We start from the raw sequence: 23,151 nt of genomic DNA, 5'->3' as shown, positions 1-23,151 counted from the left end.
TGGTGTATTGTAGGTGTGTTAGTGTAGTGTAGTGCACCACACCCCACTGGGATGGGTCTGTGTGTTAACCAAACTCCTGTACCCATGTGTCACAGGGAGAGTTGAGAAGGAGCCTTAGCACAGGGCTGAGGGAGCAGGTGTCTCTCCTTGTGGAGGACACGTGTGTCAGTCTTTCCACAGGGATAGGGCCTCAAAAAGTGATATCCTTTTGGGCAAGGAATGCCTGAAAGGGGAAAGAAATTCCAGGTCCCAGGAAGGGTGGAGTACTGGGTCTCCAGAGTGTTTGCAAGAAGAGATCCTGAGAAAGTATCTGAGTCTGAGGAGCCCCTTAAAGAAAAGGATTCTATAGAATCTGCTAGATCACGGACCAAGGAACCTTAAGGGAGAGAGGCCTAGGAAAGTCCACAGGCTGTTGGCTGATTGAGCAAATCAGTCAGAAACTCAACAGAGAGGAAAGAGAAGGGAATTGAGAAGATCTGTAATACTCAAAAGATAATGGGAGGACTGGGTGAAAGTGAATCTTTCCAAAAAAGCTCATCTTTGTGGAAAGGGGTATGTGAAAAAGACTTAGATTAGTGTTTTTGAATGTTGGACTTTGTGTACAATGTGATACACTATTCTCTAGTGTGCTGTTGCACTGTGAATTCTTTCCTACCACCAGTTTGCAGTAAAGATTTTATTTTGAGCCACAGTTTTAGGAGTAAAGAGTGATTTTTTTGTGTGACTGATTGATATGCAAATGAGCCCCATAGAAAGTCAAAGTTCTAAGGGCCTTGAAAAGACTTAGTTTCCCTGCAGTGTGGGAACTGTTTTCCAGCGGCGACCTGTTGCCGCGGGAAAACAGTTCCTGTTGCTGTCATTTGTTGCTGTCATTTGTTTACTTCCTGTAAAGCCTGTTGTATGTAAAGCCTGTTGCTGTCATTTGTTTACTTCCTGTAAAGACTGTTGTATGTAAAGCCTGTTGCTAATTTATTGTTTACTGTAAACCGAAGTGATGTATATCTTTACGTGCCGCGGTATATAAAAATCACTAAATAAATAAATAAATAAACTGCAGGAGGTCACATGGGCCTTGCATGGTCTGTGACCCCTCCCCCACCCATGCCCAAGAGCTGATCAGGGCAGGGATTACACATGCATACCCAAATGGCACTTAGCAAGCAATGACTAAATATTTTAGTGCACCCACAGTCAGTGAGCAAGCAGAATTAGCACACTAAGACAAAAAAGTATACGGTCTTCATGCAGTTGCCTGAGTGCCATTTCAAAAGGGAAACTTTGATAAAATGAGGAAAATAGTTAGAAAAAAACTTAAAGGTGCAGCTGCAAAGGTTAAAAGTGTTCAACAAGCTTGGACATTGTTTAAAAATACAATCCTAGAGGCGCAGTCCATATATATTCCACGCATTAAGAAAGGTGGAAGGAAGGCAAAATGATTACCGTCATGGTTAAAAGTTGAGGTGAAAGAGGCTATTTTAGCCAAAAAAACATCCTTCAAAAATTGGAAGGATCCATCTGAAGAAAATAGGATAAAACATAAGCATTGTCAAGTTAAGTGTAAAACATTTATAAGACAGGCGAAGAGAGAATTTGAAATGAAGTTGGCCATAGAGGCAAAAACTCATAATAAAAGCTTTTTTAAATATATCCAAAGCAAGAAACCTGTGAGGGAGTCGGTTGGACCATTAGATGACTGAGGGGTTAAAAGGGCTCTTAGGGAAGATAAGGCCATTTCAGAAAGACTAAATGAATTCTTTGCTTCCATGTTTACTAATGAGGATGTTGGAGAGATACCAGTTCCGGAGATGGTTTTCGGCGGTGATGAGTCAGATGAACTGAACGAAATCACTGTGAACCTGGAAAATGTAGTAGGCCAGATTGACAAACTAAAGAGTAGTAAATCATCTGGACCAGATGGTATACATCCGAGGGTACTGAAGGAACTCAAAAATGAAATTTCTGATCTATTAGTTAAAATTTGTAACCTATCATTAAAATCATCCATTGTACCTGAAGACTGGAGGGTGGCCAATGTAACCCCAATATTTAAAAAAGGCTCCAGGGGTGATCTGGGTAACTATAGACCAGAGAGCCTGACTTCAGTGCCGGGAAAAATATTGGAAACTATTCTCAAGATCAAAATCGTAGAGCATATAGAAAGACATGATTTAATGGAACACAGTCAACATGGATTTACCCAAGGGAAGTCTTGCCTAACAAATCTGCTTCATTTTTTTGAAGGGGTTAATAAACATGTGGATAAAGGTGAACTGGTAGATGTAGTGTATTTGGATTTTCAGAAGGCGTTTGACAAAGTTCCTCATGAGAGGCTTCTACGAAAACTAAAAAGTCATGGGATAGGAGGCGATGTCCTTTCATGGATTACAAACTGGTTAAAAGACAGGAAACAGAGAGTAGGATTAAATGGTCAATTTTCTCAGTGCAAAAGGGTAAACAGTGGAGTGCCTCAGGGATCTGTACTTGGACCGGTGCTTTTCAATATATATATAAATGATCTGGAAAGGAATACGACGAGTGATGTTATGAAATTTGCGGATGATACAAAATTATTCAGAGTAGTTAAATCACAAGCAGACTGTGATACATTACAGGAGGACCTTGCAAGACTGGAAGATTGGGCATCCAAATGGCAGATGAAATTTAATGTGGACAAGTGCAAGGTGTTGCATATAGGAAAAAATAACCCTTGCTGTAGTTACACAATGTTAGGTTCCATATTAGTAGCCACCAGCCAGGAAAAAGATCTAGGCATCATAGTGGATAATAGTTTAAAATTGTCGGCTCAGAGTGCTGCAGCAGTCAAAAAAGCAAACAGAATGTTAGGAATTATTAGGAAGGGAATGGTTAATATAATGGAAAATGTCATAATGCTTCTATATCACTCCATGGTGAGACCCACCTTGAATACTGTGTACAATTCTGGTTGCCACATCTCAAAAAAGATATAGTTGTGATGGAGAAGGTACAGAGAAGGGCATCTAAAATGATAAAGGTGATGGAACAGCTCCCCTATGAGGAAAGGCTGAAGAGGTTAGGGCTGTTCAGCTTGGAGAAGAGACGGCTGAGGGGGAATATGATAGAGGTCTTTAAGATCATGAGAGGTCTTGAATGAGTAGATGTGACTTGGTTATTTACACTTTCGAATAATAGAAGGACTAGGGGGCATTCCATGAAGTTAGCAAATAGCACATTTAAGACTAATCGGAGAAAATTCTTTTTCACTCAACGCACAATAAAGCTCTGGAATGTGTTGCCAGAGGATGTGGTTAGTGCAGTTAATGTAGCTGGGTTCAAAAAAGGATTGGATAAGTTCTTGGAGGAGGAGTCCATTAACAACTATTAATCAAGTTTACTTAAGGAATAGCCACTGCTATTAATTGAATCAGTAGCATGGGATCTCCTTAGTGTTTGGGTAATTGCCAGGTTCTTGAGGCCTGGTTTGGCCTCTGTTGGAAACAGGATGCTGGGCTTGATGGACCCTTGATCTGACCTAGCATGGCAATTTCTTATGTTTTTATGAGCAAGAGCAACTGGACTCTAGGATAGGAGGGTAAAGGAAAGAAATGAATTCCAAGAAAGGAAAAACTAGAGATTGGATGGCTTATTTTGTGTCTTCTACCCCTTTGTCCATTGATCCAGGTTTGTGTGTCAGACAGTGAGTGAATGAGTTAGTATGTGTTTCTGTCCAATTGGCTTCCTTGCCAGAAAGGGTCCTGAAAACGGAGAGAGAGAAAGTGTCTGGTGAAAGAATGGATTGTAAAAGGGGGCCCATAGGGCTGGGCATGAGAGATGTGTATGAGAAAAAGGGGGATGTGGGAGGAATGGCAGTGACAAGAAGAGAGTGGAGGCTATAGGAAAGAGGTAGAATCAGAGAGGGAACAAAATGTGCTGCAGCAGGGGCAGAGGAAGTGTGGTCTGGCCACAAAGGTGCAGGAGTGGGCTCTCGTAGTCCAGGACCAGTGCATTTGATCCCGGGTGGAGGAACAAAGGACAGCACAGCAATAGAAAGATAGAATGGGTGAGGGAGGAAGGGGAAGAAAGAAACATCAAAGAAGCAAGGACTCCCAAAAGCATGCTCTCTGTTGAGGAGGTAGAAAACGCAGAGGAGAAGGAAATGAAAGAAGAAGAGGAGGAAAGCACATTGGAGATGATGGAGGAACAGGTGCCAAACCCTGAAGTGTCAGGCATGTGAGCACATCCACAGATGATTTGCTTCATTCAAGAAGAAAATGACCACATTCAGGAGCTGATATTGGAAATCTCCAGTGTGCTCTTTGGGAGAGACTCCACAAGAAAATCCCTGGCAGCAAAAAAGTTTGTTTAGAAAAGAAGAGCTTCGGATATCAGAAGCGTCGGGACTGTCCCCAAGACAATAAAAACACATTAAATATTGATATCAGGACATTAAAAGGGGCATCCGAGAAAGAGGTGCAAAGATCCATTGCTGTGGTTGCCTCCTTGCTCCCTTCTGCGCTTTCTGTCCTTCTACCCCAGGGTCTCTCCGGACCCCTCCTCTGTTTCAGTTCCTCTCCCTTATCCTCCCCCTCACCTCCTACTCCATTTCCTTCCCTTTCTCTTTCTATCCCCTCTACCTTTTTGTGAATATCCTCATATCTCTCTCACTCTCTCTCTCTGTCTTCGACAACTTCCCCGTCTTCTAATGTACGACTCCATCAACTACTTCGGTGCCAGCGGCCACATCTCTTGCATCTCAAAGCTCACAATGCATCCTGTTAGCTGAGACCATTATTAATGCAGTGTTAAAAGGTTAATACAGGGTCCAAGGCAGGCGTTAAATGTTCAGCTATAGGTGGTGCATATTAAATAGCATGTGGGTGAGTGCATACTATTCAGCACACTCCTGCTAAAGCCTGATTTGCATCTGATGTCCCTCCATTTCCATTCAGGTACATGTTATTTTAGCACATGTGATTTAATGTTGTCTGGGACCAGTTTATCATGCATATAAGGTCCTTCATGGATATCACTCTACTCAAAATGCACACTAACAGGCCGATGCAATAAGATGTGTGCCACTCATTTTCCTAACATGCACGCATCCACATCCCCTATGCGCCCGATGCAATTTTCTAATGAGAAAGAAATTGAAGTGGCAAACAAAAAGGGCATGCTAGGGAGAAATGCGGGTTTCTGGCGCTCAAAGGTTATTGTATCAGGCGCATGGACGTCTATATTGTGTGCGCCTAACAAAAGTGCATCATTTACATGAAGTAACGGAAATCTGCAATGTGTGTTCTTTATCAAAAGGAAAGGAAACGCCCACAATAATCATCATGCTCCACACCACTAATCCTTGTATACATTTATTTTTTTCTAACCCCAAATAACTAAATCTTATACTAATATCTCTAAACAACCCTACCCTACAAGGGGCACATTTATCGCAACACAGAGCACCACATTTTTTATGTTTCTCATGAGGCCTTGACTGTGAGTAAACTTTATTCCACCTCCAGAGCTGGGGTTAATTTTTCAGTGTAAAAAAAATAACATGCATTGGGCACCCAGCCTTTGGGCGTGCTTTCCTGCATCGAGCAGTAAAAGCTAATGTTTACATTTACATGGACTTGAAATGCTATGTGCACTATCCAGTATGCGTTTGTTAGGAGAAGCATTTTAGAATCGTTTATCTCCTTGCTGCATCGAATCCTATTATTGCATGCATGAAATGCGTGCTCAGACGTGAGTAAACCCATACGTTAGGCTGGATGCAACTCATTGCATTGGCCTTTAAATGGCCTCTGAATGGCATGTTATACTTTCTGAAGAGATCCTCGTAGCCAGGATCTCTTCAGATTAAAGCAAGTTACTCTGTGGGTGGATGAGGTGAATCCATATAAGAGAATTTTCAGCTGCCTAAAAGTATGTGCATATTTTCACAACCTACTCACAAATAGCCTCATTAAAAAGATGCTCAGAGAGGAGAGGAGTGTTTCAAGGCATTGTTGAAAAACACATATATACATTTCATTTAAAAAAATGTACATGATTATCTAACATGTAATTTATGTGGGCACCATGTGGATAGGGGTATAGCATCCATTGTGCTCAGTGATGCACAGGCACCTCCAAATTTAGAAAGGTGTGCGCCATGCAACACCAATTTTAGATACCTGTAGATGCTGGGAGATTCCATCCTGCCTGGTGGCCAAACTGTAGGAGCCCGCACGGACGCCAAGAGCTCCCAACCCGGCCAAAGTGAAAGAGGCCCATGCGGCCGCCGGGAGATCCCAACCCAGTCGGCAGCCAAAGTGAAAGCAGCCCTATGGTTGCAAAGATCACACCAGGCTCGGCAGCCAAAGTGGAGAAGACCCAGGGATCTTGTCCTAACTGGACTAGAGGGAGCATTTGTGTGTGTGCATGAGAAAGAAGGAGCAAGGAAGCAGTGTGTGTGTGCTTGAGCCAGCATGTGTGTATGTGTTTGCCTGGCTGTCTGTCTGAGACATAGGGAGCCAGTGTGTGTGACTGTCTATCTGTCTGTCTGTCTAAGAGGGAACCAGCATGTGTGTGCTTGAGAGATAGGGAGCCAGTGTATATGTGTGTGTGTGTGTGATGTGTGCCTGAGAGAGGGGGAGCCTATGTGTGTGCCTGAGTGAGAGGGATCCAGCATGTATGTGTGTGCCTGAGAGAGAAGGATCCAGTGTGTACCTGTGTGTGCGTGCACGCGTGTGTGTCTAAAAGAGATGAAGCCATCATGTGTGTGCGCCTAAGAGAGAGGGAGGGAGCCAGCATGTATGTGTGCATTTGTGAGCAAGTGTGAGTTTTAAAAGAGTGTTTGTATATGTCTGAGTGAGCATGAGAATGAACGTATGTGTATTTGAGAGAGGAGAACGTTTGTGCACTTCCCTTCCCCTCCCACTAATCCATGATAATCTCAGGGCACCCAGAAGTCAAAAGTTCCCAGGTATAGAGAATGAGTGATTTTTTAAATTCTTATTGATTTTACTTAATTGGGTGTAATTTGATCCATATAATGTTATGAAATATTTTACTGGGATTTGGGAAATGTAGAAAAAATAAAAATATATGTGTTTTTAATTATTGGATGTTGTTCTCTTCATCAGTTGTTTTGAAATAATTCTTTTTATTAGTATGGTTTTGCCATTATAATTTATGCTTTAGATTTCTTCTTTTTATTGCTTGATGTTTTCTGATGAATGGTGAGGTTTTTGTTTTTCATTGGTGCACTTCGTATGTACTTGCTGCAATTTCCAGTTCAGTTTTTATCTACATGCCTCTATTTATGGTCTCTTTATTCTGTATTTAGTGAGGGTCTGTCTGGGTTCTGCATGCGTGATTGAGATGAGGTATTCTGCTAGCGTGTGGCTTCTGTGTAGGGATCTATACCAGCTTGGTTTGTTCTGTTTTCCTGATAAGTGGTATATTTGTGGTTTAAGGCCTAGTGCAATATTTGTAGTGCTGCATTTTCATAGGCAGGATTGTTACTGGGTGAGTGCTGGCAGTTAGTGTTGTTTTGGGATGGGAGTTTTATTATATTGTAATTGTATTTTAGTTTGCTCTTGGCTTTCTGAAGACCAAGCTCACACAATATGTGTTACAATGTCCTAATAGCTCATGTTCCAAGTGTCTTTTTGGCTTTTATGTAAGGTTTTCTGGATAACACCACAGCAGTGCATGTAAATATAATATACATGTTGCTGTGATATTTTTACTTCAAAAGACTGTACTTTGAGTGTCCTTTTTCATGTACAATCTTGTATTACAAACACATAATTTTAAATTGTGTGTGGAGAGGGCTGAGTTGGAAGAGGCCTGGGCACAAAACTCTACGATTTACTTAGGATGCCTAATACCCTTGCACTGGCCATGACTAGAAAAAGAATACAAACTAAACGTAAAAAAATAAAATAAGAACAGGATGAGAAGGGGCCAGCAAGGTAATTGTTCGCTCAGGGCAGCAAAAAAACTAGCACTGGCCCTGCACAGCAGCACTCTGTGGTGATGCCATGGAGGGATTCCCATCCCTCCCACTGAGAAGAGACCCTGCATGGTAGTGAGTGGCAGGGAAGGTGTGGGGTGAGTGGGAGAGAGGGGTTGAGTGGGAGGGAAGGAGCCAGCATGTATGTATACCTGAGAGAGAGGGAAGGAGTGGAAGGGAGTAATTGAGGGTGAGTAACTGAGAGGGAAGAGCAGAGCCATAGCACTGCAATTTGGCACCTATGGCCAAGTAAAAACGTGCACCCTCACCCTGTGCACAACACGATGCCACGCGCTAGAAAACTCATAAGGTTACATTTTCAAAAGCCATTTAGACGGATAACGGGAAAGTTATCCATCTAAATGGCTTAGCCTCATATTTAAAAGGCTTATCCAGCTAGAATGGAGCTGGGTAAGTCAGGGGGCGTTCCAGGGGCAGGAGGTAGGAGTTCTGGGGAGGAGTGGAGTTAGCTCGTTAACTTAACCGGCTCACTCTAGATGCGCCAGAGGGCAGGTCTAAAGTTAGGCGGATACCACATCTCCAGCTAACTTATTTGGGTATATTCAGTGGCTAACTTAACTAGCTGCTCAGCGGCTGAATATTTACCCCTTAATTTTTTAAAATCTAAACCATAACACTATTACTATTATGATGTATAGGTAGACACAAGTGTGACACAAGCCAATCTGCTATAGATCCCTACACTAAAACTAACCACTAGCAAAATACCTCACCTTGGCCATAAATGCAGAATAAATAGAAACATGCAGACCAAATAAAGGATTAATAGAAACATAAAGACAAAACAGAACTGGAAACCGCAACAAGCCAGATTCTATATTCAATGCAACAATGGAAAAACAGAATCACCACCTTTACTCACAAAACATAAAACAAAATCAAGAAATATGAATCATTAATAGTGAAACTATGCTCATAAAATGTGCATATTTCAAAACAGCTGATGAGAAGAACATGCAATTAAAAACTCATTTACATAACTTTTAAAAATTGCCCAAACACCAATAAAATATTTCAATACCCCAGACATATCAAACACCCAATAAGTAAAACTAATAAGGATTTTAAAAAATCTCCTGCTCTTCATACCTGGGAACTTGTGATTTCCCGTCATCCTGAACCAGAGATTGTTGTAGATTAGGGTGTGTGTGCAAACTATATCCTCCGCACAGATACACACACACCTGCGCTCCGCCTCTACCACATACACCCACATGCACACACTCTCTCTTCTCCCCCGTCTGACCGTCCCCTACACATCTCTCAAGTATGCGCACACACACACATATACACACATGCTCTCACAACAGCAGTTGCCCAGGCCAGCACCAGTATCCCCCACTCTATACTGTTCTCCTCAACAGCCTCACCCTCCCCTTTCTGTTCCTGCCCCTCCCCCAGTCTAGCACCAGTACCCCCATCTCTTTCTCCCCATTATCCTCCAAGCCAGCATCAATATCCACCCCTTCTCTCTCCCCAACTCCAGGGTCCCTCTTGTCTCTTCCAGTCTCTCCTCCAGCCAGTTCAGTACAAATACGTCCCTCTCCCTCACACTGCCACGAACATCCCCCTCTCCCTCCCAGGAACATCCCTCTCTCCCTTTCCCTCAGAAACCTCCTGTCTCGCTTCCCCTAACAGAAACAACATCCACATCGCAGGCCAAACAGGGGATGCCCCTCCCAAGCGTTTTCCTTGCTGGCTGCCTGCACCGCTCTCCAAGGTCTGCTAAGCCTGAAGTGTCAGCGGTAGAGCGTCCTTTTCCACATGCTCCTTTTTAGCAGCAGGACGTAGAATATTGGCGTGCCACTGCTGACTAGATTGCCCGTGGTCCTCTTAGGCAGGCAGCAGAACCTACTTCTTTGCCAGTGTCTGTCTGCCATGCCTCTGTTTCGCACATGCTTAACACTGTGCCTGAGTGGATGCAAGTATCTTAGCACGCTAGAGGCGCCGTCAGTTCTGGGAGGGAGGGAAGCTGTAGCAGCTGCGCTGCCGCTTAAGAGGCTTTGATCTGCCTCTGTCCTAATGTGGCCGGCAGTGCCCCTTCTGATCTAGCGCCTAGGGCCATGGCCATATTAGCCATAGGCTAGCTATGACACTGGGAAAGGGAAGGGTTGAGTGGGAGGGAGGGGGTGACTGACAGAAGGAAGGGGTGAGTGAGTAAGGGGGAAGGGGGAATGAGAAAGTGGAAGAGTGGAATAAGTAGGAGAGCGGATAGAGGGGTTTTGTGAAAGAGGAGAAAATTTGTGTGTTCCCTGCTCCCTTTATTTATTTGTATTTATTTATTTATTTTATTTATCGTGTTTTGTAAACCGTCATTTGGTTTCGCCATCAGAACGGTTTACAGTAATCATGAACAAGTTAGTTAAAACATCATCACAATGTATTGTCTTAAAGTCGGTTTACAGTTTCAGGATTTGTGTGTTAATACATATAACATGTTTTACTAAAGCGTAGGTTGGAGTTACAAACTAACCCCCTCATTTATCAAAATGTGCTAAGGCGTTTTCGCATGTGTTAAGGGCTTATCGCATGCGAAAAGCCCCTTTAACGCATGCGATAGGCCCTTACCGCATGTGAAAACATCTTTAATGCATGCGATAACACCATATCGTATGCTGCGATGCAAATGTGAACAAGAGGAGGAGTTAGGGGTGGGGAGTGGGCTGGGTTTGCCAGTCTCCGAAGTGCTATCGCACAGACTTAATTTTAATTACACCTTTTTCAATAGCGTTAAGCCGTGCAATAGCTTGCGTTACGGGGCGGTAAGGTTTTATCACATTTTGCGGTCTCCTGAAAGGCCTGTTATAGTAGATTTGAAGCTCCCGGAGCACCAGCCTAGCCATGGGGGGGAGGGGGGGGGGAGAGAGAGAGAAGCCATAATGTCTACTCCCTAGATAGGTATGCGTATCCCTATGGTAGGCCCACCCAGTAACTGGAGGTGAGGTTCAGGTATTAGTGTAGGGGGTTAGGGGCCACTTTGACATTCAACGTGAAATGTACGAACAGAACAGTGGTCCCTTGTGAAGATTTGATGGCCTTCGGAGTGAGGAAACTCACCCAAAGATGAGATTTGGGCAATGTTCTCTCCACCTAGCTTGATGTTACCCAGGTAGAGAATCCATCAAGCTAGGTGGAGAAAACATTGCCCAAATCTCATCTTTGGGTGAGTTTCCTATTCCGAAGGCCATAAAATCTTCACAAGGGACCACTGTTCTGTTCATACGTCTCACGTTTAATGTCAAAGTGGCCCCTAACTCCCTACACTAATTCCTAAATCTCACCTCCAGTTACTGGATGAGCCTACCATAGGGATACAAATACCTATCTAGGGAGTAGACCTGATGGCTAGTCTCTCTCTCTCTCTCTCTCTCTCTCTCTCTCAACAATGGTCCCCCGGTGGTTGAATGCAGGAAATACAACAGATCTGGCACTTATTGCAAAGTCTGAAAATGTTATCGCAATTTGCGCTAACTTAGCTCTTCGCATAGGTAATTAGCACAAATTGCAATAAACTGTATATTAGCATAAAACACACCCCTTTTGCTATTGCATGTGATACTTATTGCATTTTGATAAATCCAGGCCTAAGGTAGAAAGGTGGGCATATAAGTAGGTTGAGTTATATAGTTAAGTAATTATAGATCATGTTTTCGATGTACAAAGTATACTTGCGAGGTAGTTGGAAGATAGGGGATAAGTTGCACAAATGTCTTAGAGTTTCAGATGGTGTTGGGTATTTTGTTGTTCGTGAGATATAGGTTTCTTCTCCACTAATCCGCAATAATCTCAGGGTGACTGAAAATCAAAAGTTCCCAGGTGTTACTTCAAAAGGTTTCTGGCAGTGAAAGGTGTTTGTGTGGCTGTTAGTGAGGTGATACCAGAATTTGAATTTTCTTTTGTATGGTAAGTTGGCGTGGGCTGTCTCTTGGAGAGTGCATCCCTTTTGGGTACCTTAGCAGGGGTGGCAGCGGAGGGGGGGGGGGGGCATCTCATCCTATCCTATCCCTTGCCTCAGGCAGCAGATTGCCAAGAGCTGTTTCTAACTGCCGGCATCAGTTACCAATAAAGTAAATCTCTGCTCCTGCTCTGGGCTGCTCTGAACTGTCTCCCACAGCCTGACATCATCATCAAAGGCCGGCTCAATGTCGTACGTGCTGGCATGTCAAAGGAGACATTTTGAGCCTGGCCTTTATTGATGATGTCAGGCTGGGAGACAGCTCAGAGAGTTGATCACATAGCAAAAGCAAATTTTATGATGCACCACCAACTTCAGTAGTCACCCTGTGACCCTGCATGTGGGTACTTTGTATATGAATGTCAGGTTGATTTTTATGGGCTGAAAAGTATAGGCTTATGTTACACACCTTATTGAAACTTTGCTCTAAAGGGCCTGATATGTTAAATCTTTGTGAAGGAGCCATTAGGTGAGGTACAATGCTATTTATATTTCTGCAAAATCTGGCAGTCAGTGCAGCATTATTTGTTTAGGTCTGTACTCAGAAAGAGAATTGTCTCAAATAGGGGTAAGATCCTGATTGAACTGGGGAAACTTTCTTCTGGATTCAGGTTCACTGGAAAGAATCATTTGGATTTTGCTGGCATTGGTCAGCTCAATCCATTGATACAATATTATCAGTATGATCTGGACATCTGGTATATAACAGATTATTTTTATTATTATTATTATTTTTTTTTTATATATATACCAACATTCGATCTCAATTGAGATATCAGACCGGTTTACATTCAGGTACTGTAGGTATTTCTCTATCCCCGGAGGGCTTACAATCTAAGTTTTTGTACCTGAGGCAATGGAGGGTAAAGTGACTTGCCCAAGGTCACAAGAAGTGACAGCAGGACTTGAACTGTGGTCTCCTGGTTCATAGTCCACTGCTCTAACACTAGGCTATTCCTCCTCCCCCTACCATCCACCTGTTTTTTTTTATTTTTTTTGTGTGAAACTCAAAACATAATTTTTTTTTTTATGTGTTGAGTTTCACACAAAAAACTTTAAAAAAACGGGTGGATGGTGGTCAGTTAATGATTAAATCATGACAGGGTAACTGGGATGGTACCTTTAAACACAATATTAAACTACCACTTCCCCCACTAAAATGTTTTTTGGAGATATTTTTATCTATTTCTAATGTACATTAATTGAAAAAAGCTCTTTTTGAAGAATTTTTGTGGGTTTATTGATGTTTATTAAATTTATTCTACTCACATAGTGGCATATATTTGTGTTGGTTGGATCCCCTGCCATTGATGCAGAGAGTAATGTTGGAGTTGCATCAAAGGTGAGCATAAGGCTTAATGGTTAAGGGTAGTAACTGCCACATCAAGCAAGTTGCCCCGATGCTTGTTTACCCAGACTGCACAGATTAATGCCTTGTTGGATGTTGTCTGAATGTAAATCCTGTTTTCCACATTTCCCCCTGTAAGTTATGTATCAGACTTGTAATCATGAAATAAGCACCAAGGCTCCTTGGTTACGAGGAAGTGAAAGTTAAGTCAGAGATCAAGTTCTGCAATAATGCGACAGAACAGAAAATTGGACAGATTAGATGAGTCTCATGTCCTTACTTACTATCATATTTTGTTTTTATAGACCACTGTAGTAGCCAAATTAGGATTCCCAGGAGAAGGATATTTTGGATTATAGTACAAATGTTCCAGTGATATTTCCTTTTTTTTAAAATTTCTCTTATCTAGTGATGAACTAGTGCTCCTTTAAGACATTAGCCCACTAATAGTGGTACATTATATCATGAATCTTTAGGACAAAGACTTTCTAAAGATAGACAGGTTGCCCCACCCTTCCCTTTTCTAGAACCTGCCTGCCCTGCTGTAGTGTGTGCATGACTGAGTGATGTAGCAATGGCACAATTTACTGAGGGGAATAATGTGGCCTTAACATTGCTGTGCCTCCTACACTAGAAAATGTCTTCTCTTTCATGCTATGTGATACTGGGGATGTTGGTGGAAGTGCTTGCCATCCTTCAAATTGCAGTAAACCAACTTCTTAATACCATCATGTTTTTCAAATATAACTAGCCTCAGCTAAACCTTAAGCTCTTTACCCATACGCATGCTTAAAAGGTAGTTGGAAAAAATATTTTGCAAAGGATAAGACATGCTGGACAAATCTAATACATATTAAACAAATAATGTAAAGTATTATTTTCAACTCTGATTTTCTGCATTGTTAAACAATTAGAGGGAATTTCTATCAGTAGGTCATTTATTGCCTATATAAAGCATACCTCATTTTCATGGTGACCTCCAAGAGCTAGCAGCTTTGCCACTGGACTTTCTATGGAGCAACTGTTACTGACAGGTGGCATGTGCTCATTCCTTAGGACGGTTGTTCCAGTAGGATGGACTGTGTGTGTGTGGGAAAACGACAGAGCTTGATTGGTTAACTTGGTCCCAAGGCTGAGATATTGCTTCACTTGATGTTTTTGAATTTGCTGTATGTGGTATTTTGTTGGATTATCCAAGTGTGCTTGGATCTGTTAATATAAAAAAAACAAACCCAACACAGTTTGTAGTATTTAATACCTTAGTGAATTTCAGTTTCATGGTGACTGTTATTGTTTAAGAAATGGCAGGACATTACTGACATTTGCAGCTGGGGAGAAAGTGACAATCTGAAACACAGAGGTTGACCAAGAGCCTAGCTGGAGCACTACTTGGCAGTAAATGCCCCAGCCAGATACAATTACTGGTATAAAATCCCTTCACAATGTGATTACACATTGTGATTCAGTATGTGAAATGTTCACTCTCGACTTTAGCCAATCAGATTGCTCATAAAACATTTCAGAGAACATTTTTGAGGATTTGTCAGGACCTATGTGCAGAAAATAAGGAATTACATGTATAGATTTGCGGAAAGTGCTTAAGTGGACTTTCAGCTGCCTAAAATTATGCAAAAGTTCATAATGTGCATAAACTTGACCACATTAAAAAAAGGGTCATTTGGAGGAGTCTGTTATGAATCTATGAGCATAACTTACATTTTTTTTTTTGTAATAAAGTTTTTTATTGAAGCAGGTACTATCGTATTAATAATATATTCATTTTGTTTCACTTATTTATATACTGCCCAATCAGGTATAAGCCTGTCCTGGGCAGTGCACAGTAATATAAAAACAAATATACAGCATCAGATTATACCTTCTGTTAGAAGTATAGTCTAGGCTATTTATACATCACCAATAGATCAACAGGCTAGTAAAAAATAAATTCCAAAAGCAGATCTTTTTATAATAAGTTTAGAATTAGCTAACATATACTTTGAATTAACGTATACATTGAACATTAATGTATATGTTGCTTATATCTGTAAACATTTGCAGGGAACGCATATTTCCTTTACTTACATGGCAGGCACCTAACAACGGTCATCTTTTTTTGATTCACTGGCACTGCAGCCTACAATGCTGACACAACTGCTTATTATCCAATGGACACAGAAAATGGTGCCAGCAATGGCGTGTGAGGTCCAAGTATGGTAACCATAGCCTTGTTTTTATTTATTCATGCATATAGCTTGCTCTTCTTAGGCATCACAAATTGTGTAAATAAAATGTCTATATAAGCTCTGAAAGTAACATTTCTATAAAACCTATATTGAATTGGAAGTGGCTCACCATTAAGCAGTACAGCCCACGCACATCTTACACTGTCAACACATTTATAATTCAGATAAGTAACAGTTCAACACACACACAGTCATTTGTAGTTATTCTCCTTTGCTTACCTCCTGGTAAAAACAGTCTGCTAAGTGAGGCATTATTATAGTTTCCTGAATTAAAGAAATGAAAACAAATTCAATACAGTCCCAGGAATATTATGAGCCGAGTGCCGTCTGCACAGTTGCAATATGGCACTGACTGTTTTGGAACTTGGGGGTACTTTATAATCTAAGTGGGCATGGTAAAAGATCTAATGGGTTAGAAGGAGGCCATCCTTTGATTGCACAGACTGACAGTCACTTCAAACAATTCCAATCCAAATAGCTGTCACATTCCTTCAATTTAACCACAATAGGAATACTGCATGCAACATAAACTGTATTGTCAATTCAGCTCTGTTGCTTTCATGCTACTGCCTTTTTCTATGGTTAGCCAGTAATAATTTTTCTCCAAATGGTGTGTAAGCATTTTTAATATGCCCTTAGTGTTAAACTGTTGTAATATTTGCTTTACTGCACTCAATTTTGTTTCATTTTTCTTTCAGTTGCATCAACTAATTTTAAATTCTCCTAACATACATTAGTTTGCATAAATAGCCCATACAAGGTATTTTGCATTTTAATGAGCTACTTTTTTGCCACAATATTGCAGCACTAACTTATGTAGTTTTAATTCTGTTATGCTGACATTTTTAGCATTATTTTAATTATGCTACTATAAGTAACATGAAAAGATTAAGAGTGGCAATAAAGATTATACATTGTACTAATTATATTGCTATAAACTTTAAAGTTGTAAAATAACATTTCATTAAAATATTGATATGATGTTTTAAGGCTGCTATTTATTCAGTATCACAGTTTTAAGTACAATATTTGACTTGTCCTCCACATAAACATATTAAAAACAATGTAGAGTAATCTATACATGGAGATAAGTAGCCTTCCTATAAAATCCTTAATTTAAACAACTATTAAATACATTTTTAGGAACCTTTCCAATATCATTTTGCTTTTATATAACTAAATTGTCTTGATTTGCACTTGGCATGTAGTGATGCAACAGATCCTATTTAATCAATTACTGATGTCACAGTCAGCTGCGTCACAGCAATCAATGACATAATAAAGACACTGATAGTAATGGTCAAACCACAGCATTTTGAAACAGGGACATTAACAACTAATTTAAGAGCCTTTTCAACTTTTGCTCAGTCAATGATTCATAATTTGGGCAATAACTCACTGAAAACATCCTTACCACTGATAGCACTGGCTGTATTTATCTGAGTACAATAGTACTCAATGAATGCATTATCTTCATGTAAAAGTAATTTTATTCACTTAGCCTCAAGCTTACTGCAAACTATTCTTGGACTAGGCACACTGCAAGAATAAGTCGCGTGAGCTTGAATGCTGAACAAACAATAACTGAACATATGAGATATAAACATAAATATATACTGTATCTGTACTAACACAGACATGCAAAACATTTGTGGTCAAATTAATATCTTTATTGCAACTTTATTTCTGTAAATACACGATTTCCAGTTATTATTTCACCAAAGACTTTAACAGAGTCTAAACTTCAGGAGAGGATCCAAATTGGAAGGAGAGGATGGTTTCCCTGGGTGACAGGCCTGTTCTCCCCTTGCATCCCCCACACTCCTTTTCTCCCTCCCTACCTCCAGTCCTTTAATTTTGCCTTGCAACTCCCATCCCTGGTGCCTCTCACCACTATCTCCATCCTCTCTCCCATATGCACCCATTCCTGATGCCAATCCCCCCTCAATCTCTCCCACTCTCACTCACTCACACACCCAAACACACCCCTACACTAAGTCGTCTTACTCATTCGCCACCAGCAGATCCCATTTAATGTAGCCCCAGCTAATCCATCTTCCCACCCCTAAATCCTCCCTCCCACCAGCTGATTCTCTTTCACACATCCTCCTAACCATGCATTCCCTTCACACCCCCTCTGATGCCTCCTCCTGCTTCCCAGTGCCCACTGCCCATAACCTGGAACAATATGGAAACTTTCCAGCCCCTAATTCTGGTTTACTAAATCCCCAACTATCACAAAACTGGAGATTGCAGTTTTTAAGAATCTAGTCCTCCTTCCATGTTCTCACAATTGAAAGTCTGTCAAGGTGAGGACTGTGGAACTGAACACAACTATTTTTTAACTTTATATTTATTTAAAATGTTAATTATATGCAAAGCTAAATGCATTGCATACAGAAAAAAGACAAAGAATTACAGTAAACTAAGACAAATCCCAATCATAAAAGGCAGAACATAAACATATTCATCGTCTCCATAAAAAAAAAGAAAAACTGAAAATGGCGGTGGCAAAAATGGGAGTGTTACAAGAAAAAGACAAATGAAAAACAAGGCTTAACGGGAAAGCACAGCACCTTCTATAACTGGATCTATATAATTCTCCTACTGAGAATTATATAGATCCAGACATTGTTGGCATACGTCTGGATTCTAAGAAGGACCTCAATTGTTCAGGAAGAAAAAAAAAAAACCCATAACAATTATCGTGATTTCTAACAACTTACATGGATACTGCAGAGCAAAGGAATAGCCCATACAGGTAGCTTTAGAACTTAAGGCAATAAAGCTTTTCCTCCTTTCCTGCATTGATCTAGCAAAATCTGGAAAAATATGAATTGTTTGCCCCCCCAAAAATGAGGATAAGTTTCTGAAAAACATCATTACTCCACCAGATCGTGTTCGGAAATAAAAGAAACTAACAGAGTGGATCGCTCAACCATCTCAACGCCTGAATTTTCTAAAAAATTCAGTAAGATTATCAGCAACATTAAAAGAAATTGACTGCAAATTCTGCACATTAGCTCCACGATTAGCAGGAAGGAGGAAAACTTTGTTAATTAAGGGGAATTTTTTCAGAATCAAACTGCAGAACATCAAAAAAAGAAATACTTTGTAAGAGTGGTAAATGGAGTTTCTCCCAACACTTTGGGAAAATTAAGAAATGTAAGATTTAAACATCTGGCTTGATTTTCCAGGAACTCTACTCATCAAGACAGAGTGTTAGAGTCCTTAACTACAGATGCATTAAAGTCTTGCAATACTTATTTAAATCATGGATTCCATATTAACCAGCCTTTCCTGAATAACAATTTTATTGTTAGAGTCTTTCAGGGAATTACCAAGGCCCGCTAATAGGTCCCAGATAGCATCCAATATTACCACTGCTGGCTTGGTGGTCAAAGAAGAAAAATCACTGGTGGAATCCTGTACAGTCAGCCTTACACTGCCATCAACATAGGCTAAAATGTTGGTAAAAGCCCTCCCTGAGCCGCAAGTGATGAGGAGGACAGTCGGGCCATAAAATTCTCTCCATTGGATTCACAAGCCATGGCAATGGAAATGACTGCTCGGGCGCCAAACTACCAACAGCCCCCTCCATAGAAGGCACCGACAGAGTGTCATTGATGTGCACCTCCGATGGTGGTGGAATGGTTAGTCTGTCTGCAGAAGGCAGCCTAAGATCCTCAGGGCTAAGAGTGACCTCTCCTGGCAATTCAGGTGCTTCCCCACCCGCAATCGCAATGGAGCCTCCAGCCCCCATTTGTACAGGCATGAAGGACGTAAAAGATGAAATAAGCTGCTGCCTAGGAAGGGAGTATCGGGGGGAAAGACCCGAATCTACCCTTTGATTTCAAAGACATGGTAAGAAGAATCAAAGAGGAAATTTTGGAGCAGAAAACACAGCCCACGTCACACTGCAATCTTGTCTCCCCGACTGAACGCAACTTGTTGAAGCCCTGGAGTTCATTCTAATCAAGAGGGGAGCTTAACTATAGAACCCATAGGGATTGGATTTTCACACACTTCAAACTCACTATTGCTGAGGCAAGGAGGAGCAGCTGATGTGGCCTTTTGTAAGCCCATGCTAGAGATGTTATCATCGGGTACCGCTGACCTTTTCCCAAGGTGGGCCCTTTAAGAGGAGCAAGGTTGGGGATAAACATAAGCCTTAGGGGGGCCTGGAGAGCAGCAGCATTGGAGAGAGGCTGAGTGCAGTGGCCTGCCGCGTGACCTTTCAGGGTCTTTGGCAGTGTCAGCGGAAGCAGCAGCATCAGAGGCAGGCAGAACAAGGTAGCCTGCCTTGTGTCTATTTGGGAGCCTTCCCTGCCATTGAAAAGAGTTGCAATGGCCTCAGGGCTGGAGGTAAGAATGGAGGTCTGCAGTGCAGGCCCACAGACCACCAAATGCAACAGTACCTCCCCTCTTAAATCCCCACCCTGAGGGTCTTGGTTTCTTGCGGTGTAAGGTGTGAAATTTCCTTAGTAGGCTCGTGTCCAGAATGTTGGAAGTGGGTTCCTACATATTCTATTCGGAGCCATACCTCTTCCAGGAGATGAGATATTCCCACCTCTTGCCTCTGCACCTTGCATTTACTTCATAAATCGTGTTCTCACTTCTTGCAGCTTAGGTGGTGCTCTGAAGGCCAGGAGAGAACTACAGACTTTAATAAGGACACATGAAAAATGTTGTATATGCCCAACATAAGTGGAAGTCTTAACTGGTAGATCATAGGTCCAATTTGGCAAAGAATGGTAAAGGGTGCAATGTACTGTGGAGCAAGGTACATAGAGGGCACTCTAATGCATATGTGGTGACTACTTAACCACACCTTCTGACCTGCCTTAAATTGAGGCACGGCCTCCTATGCACATCAGTGGCCTTCTTGGCCTTTTCAGCTGTCTTTAGAATGAGGGCGTTGGTGCAAGTCCAGAGGTTCTGGAGTTCCTGAGTGGATAGCTGGGCTTCCGGTGAAGGTACTGCCATGTAGAGAGGCAGAGGAGGCAAGGGTTGCTTCATGTAAACCACTTGGAATGGTGAAGAACCTGTAGCACTACAGACATAGGAGTTGTGTGAAAAGTCCACCAAGGACAGAAGGGAAACCCAGTTCAGTTATCCTGGCATGCGTTGGCATAGGCCCTGAGGAAGGTTTTGAGCATCTGATTGATACATTCGTACTGTCCAGTTCCCTGCAGGTGGTATGCTGTTGTGAAGTCCAGGGTGATATTGAATTTTTTGCACAGTGAACACCAGTATTTTGCCATGAACTGTACTCCCCGGTCTGACAGGATGTTTTTGGGTAGTTCATGTAGTAAAAGGTGTGCTAGCTCTAAAGCGGAAGGGAGACCAGAAGTGGGACAAAGTGAGCCATCTTTGAGAAGCAGTTGATAACTACCCAGATTACAGTAGCACCAACTGAGAGGGGAAGATCTACTATAAAATCACTGGACAAATGGGTCCAGGGTTCACTGGGGGCTGGCAACAGCAGTAACAGCCCCCAGGGTTGGTCTGACAGAGCTTTCTGATGTGCACAGGTGGGGCAAAAATCCTCATAGGCCTTAACATCTTGCTTTATTTGTTGAAGCAATGCAAGGGTTCGGGCCCTTCCAGGGTAACCTGCGACATGGGAATCATGGGACCATTTCAATACCTTTTCATGGAGTCGGATAGGAATGACCATCTTCCCTGAAGAGACAGTCATGGAGGTGGCTAGGATAATCCTGGCTGAGTTTATGATGTGACTGGGAAGTTTTTGGATGTCCTCAGCCTGGAAAGAGCATGAGAGGGCATCTGCCTGGACATTTTTGAGGACTGGATGAGACCTTAGTTCATAATCAAAACATGCAAAGAACATTGAGCCTATTGTGCATTTAGATGCAGGGCATAGTGAAGGAGGCCTTTTATAGGCCCATGCTAGTAATGTCATCATTAGGCAATGCTGGCCTTTTCTTATCACAGGTCCTTTAAGAGGAGCAATGTTGGGTGCCTTAGGGGGGCCCGGAGAGGAAGCAGTGTCAGAGACAGGCTAAGCACAGAGGTCTGCGCGTCCACTCCGGAGTCTTTGCTGTTGTCAGTGGTTGCGGTAGCATAAGAAGCTGGCAGAACACGGCAGCCTGCCCCATTTCTATTCAGGGACCTTCCCCAGCTTCGGGAAGTGTTGCGTCAGCCTCAGGAATGGAGGTAAACACAACAACTATCTTTTATTTGAACACCAATTTCAGACTCCAAAGTTTTTCTTTTCACCCTTTTTTTTTCCCTCCCTAGTTTGGACATGAAAGGGAATGGATGTGCCTTCGTTCAATTCATCATTTATGCCTGCAGTGTTGATTTTTGATCCTTGCACTTATTTTTTTAACATCTGGCACCTTCTGGAGACTTTCAGCCTAGAGTGTGAAGTGGTTACAGAGATTATGATTGACTGCACTAAGGGCCGAGGAAGACAAGTCTTCCTCCCCATCTAGACTTGAACTCAGACTTGTAGCACCCCTAGTTGAGGATAAAGCACAAAAACGGGGTACCTGCTACAGTAATATAAATAATATGTTAAATGTGATCCACAAATCAGGGTCAGTAATATACAAGTCAAACTGCTCTCCATCTATGCCAAATTAAAAAAATCATTTGATAGGGTGGATTGGAATTTTGTAAAATTGGTGCTGAATAATTTAAGTCTAGGACATAATTTTTGGAAAAACAATGGAAAAACTATTATGGCTTTATATAAACCGCAAAGTAGGGAAGTAGGCAGGATTGTCCAATCCACCCCTACTCCCCTCCTGATAGTTACACTAGCAATAGAAACTTTGGCATTGCAAATTCATAAAAGTCTCAATATTGAAGAAGATCATCATCATCATTATTGTTTATTTATAACAGACTTTTCTAACAGGAGAGTTCAAACCATGTTACAATAGTTAGGTTAGGTACAGGCAAAGCGTACAGGTAAAACATTTTGTGCAATTCATAGAACAGTTTATACAATCCATAGCAGCAGCAGAATACGGTATATAATCAAAATAGTTACTTTCAGTGTGTAAGTAGGGTAGTGCAGGACATTGAGGATGCAGTGGGATAAGGCCTATGTTCAACAGTCTGCCAGGGTCATGTCATAATAGTCCATATGTGGTGGAGCACTGGTGGTCCAGTGGGTAGTGAGCATACATGGAAGTTATTTTCAGAGTTCAAATCAGGGCTAATGGTCAGGTGGGGGTCATGTGAGCATGATATTAAACTTACAGACATTGATTTTAAAAGTGTTGTTCGCGCAAAAATGCCCACATACGTGTGTTTATGGGCCATGCGCAAGCAATGAGGATTTTAAAAAGCCGCAAAGTACATGTGTACATCAGGGTTGCCAACTGGCTCCAGATTTTCAGGACAGGTTAATCCAGTCCTGGTTTTATCCCATTGCATGCTGGGACTTTTTCTGATTTCCCTTTTGCATTCCCTAAGAAAAGCAAGACTATAAGTATCTGCATGCAGGGGAGGAAAACCAGGACTGGATCAACATGTCTTGAAAATCAGGAGTCAGTTCTCAACTCTAGCATATATACCCATGTATATGTCAAAAGTCAAAGGGCAGGGCATGGGCGTTCTGGGGTGG

General features: G+C 41.8%; 1 protein-coding gene across 3 annotated transcripts in view; it reads right to left on the bottom strand.

Annotated features, from left to right (window-relative positions):
* The window catches only part of TFEC (transcription factor EC), a 258,336-nt gene that overhangs the window by 87,379 nt on the left and 147,806 nt on the right, over positions 1 to 23,151 (bottom strand). For all 3 annotated transcript variants that reach the window (XM_029616393.1, XM_029616391.1, XM_029616394.1), the window contains exon 2: positions 14,266 to 14,514. In XM_029616393.1, coding sequence (XP_029472253.1) covers positions 14,266 to 14,514 — 249 coding nt within the window. The remainder of the gene's footprint in view (positions 1 to 14,265; positions 14,515 to 23,151) is intronic.

Source organism: Rhinatrema bivittatum, chromosome 9, assembly GCF_901001135.1.
Source record: "Rhinatrema bivittatum chromosome 9, aRhiBiv1.1, whole genome shotgun sequence".
In the NCBI taxonomy this organism is placed as follows: Eukaryota; Metazoa; Chordata; class Amphibia; order Gymnophiona; family Rhinatrematidae; genus Rhinatrema; species Rhinatrema bivittatum.
The sequence above is the reverse complement of the archived record's forward strand: the minus strand, read 5'-3'. Positions and strand labels throughout refer to the sequence as shown.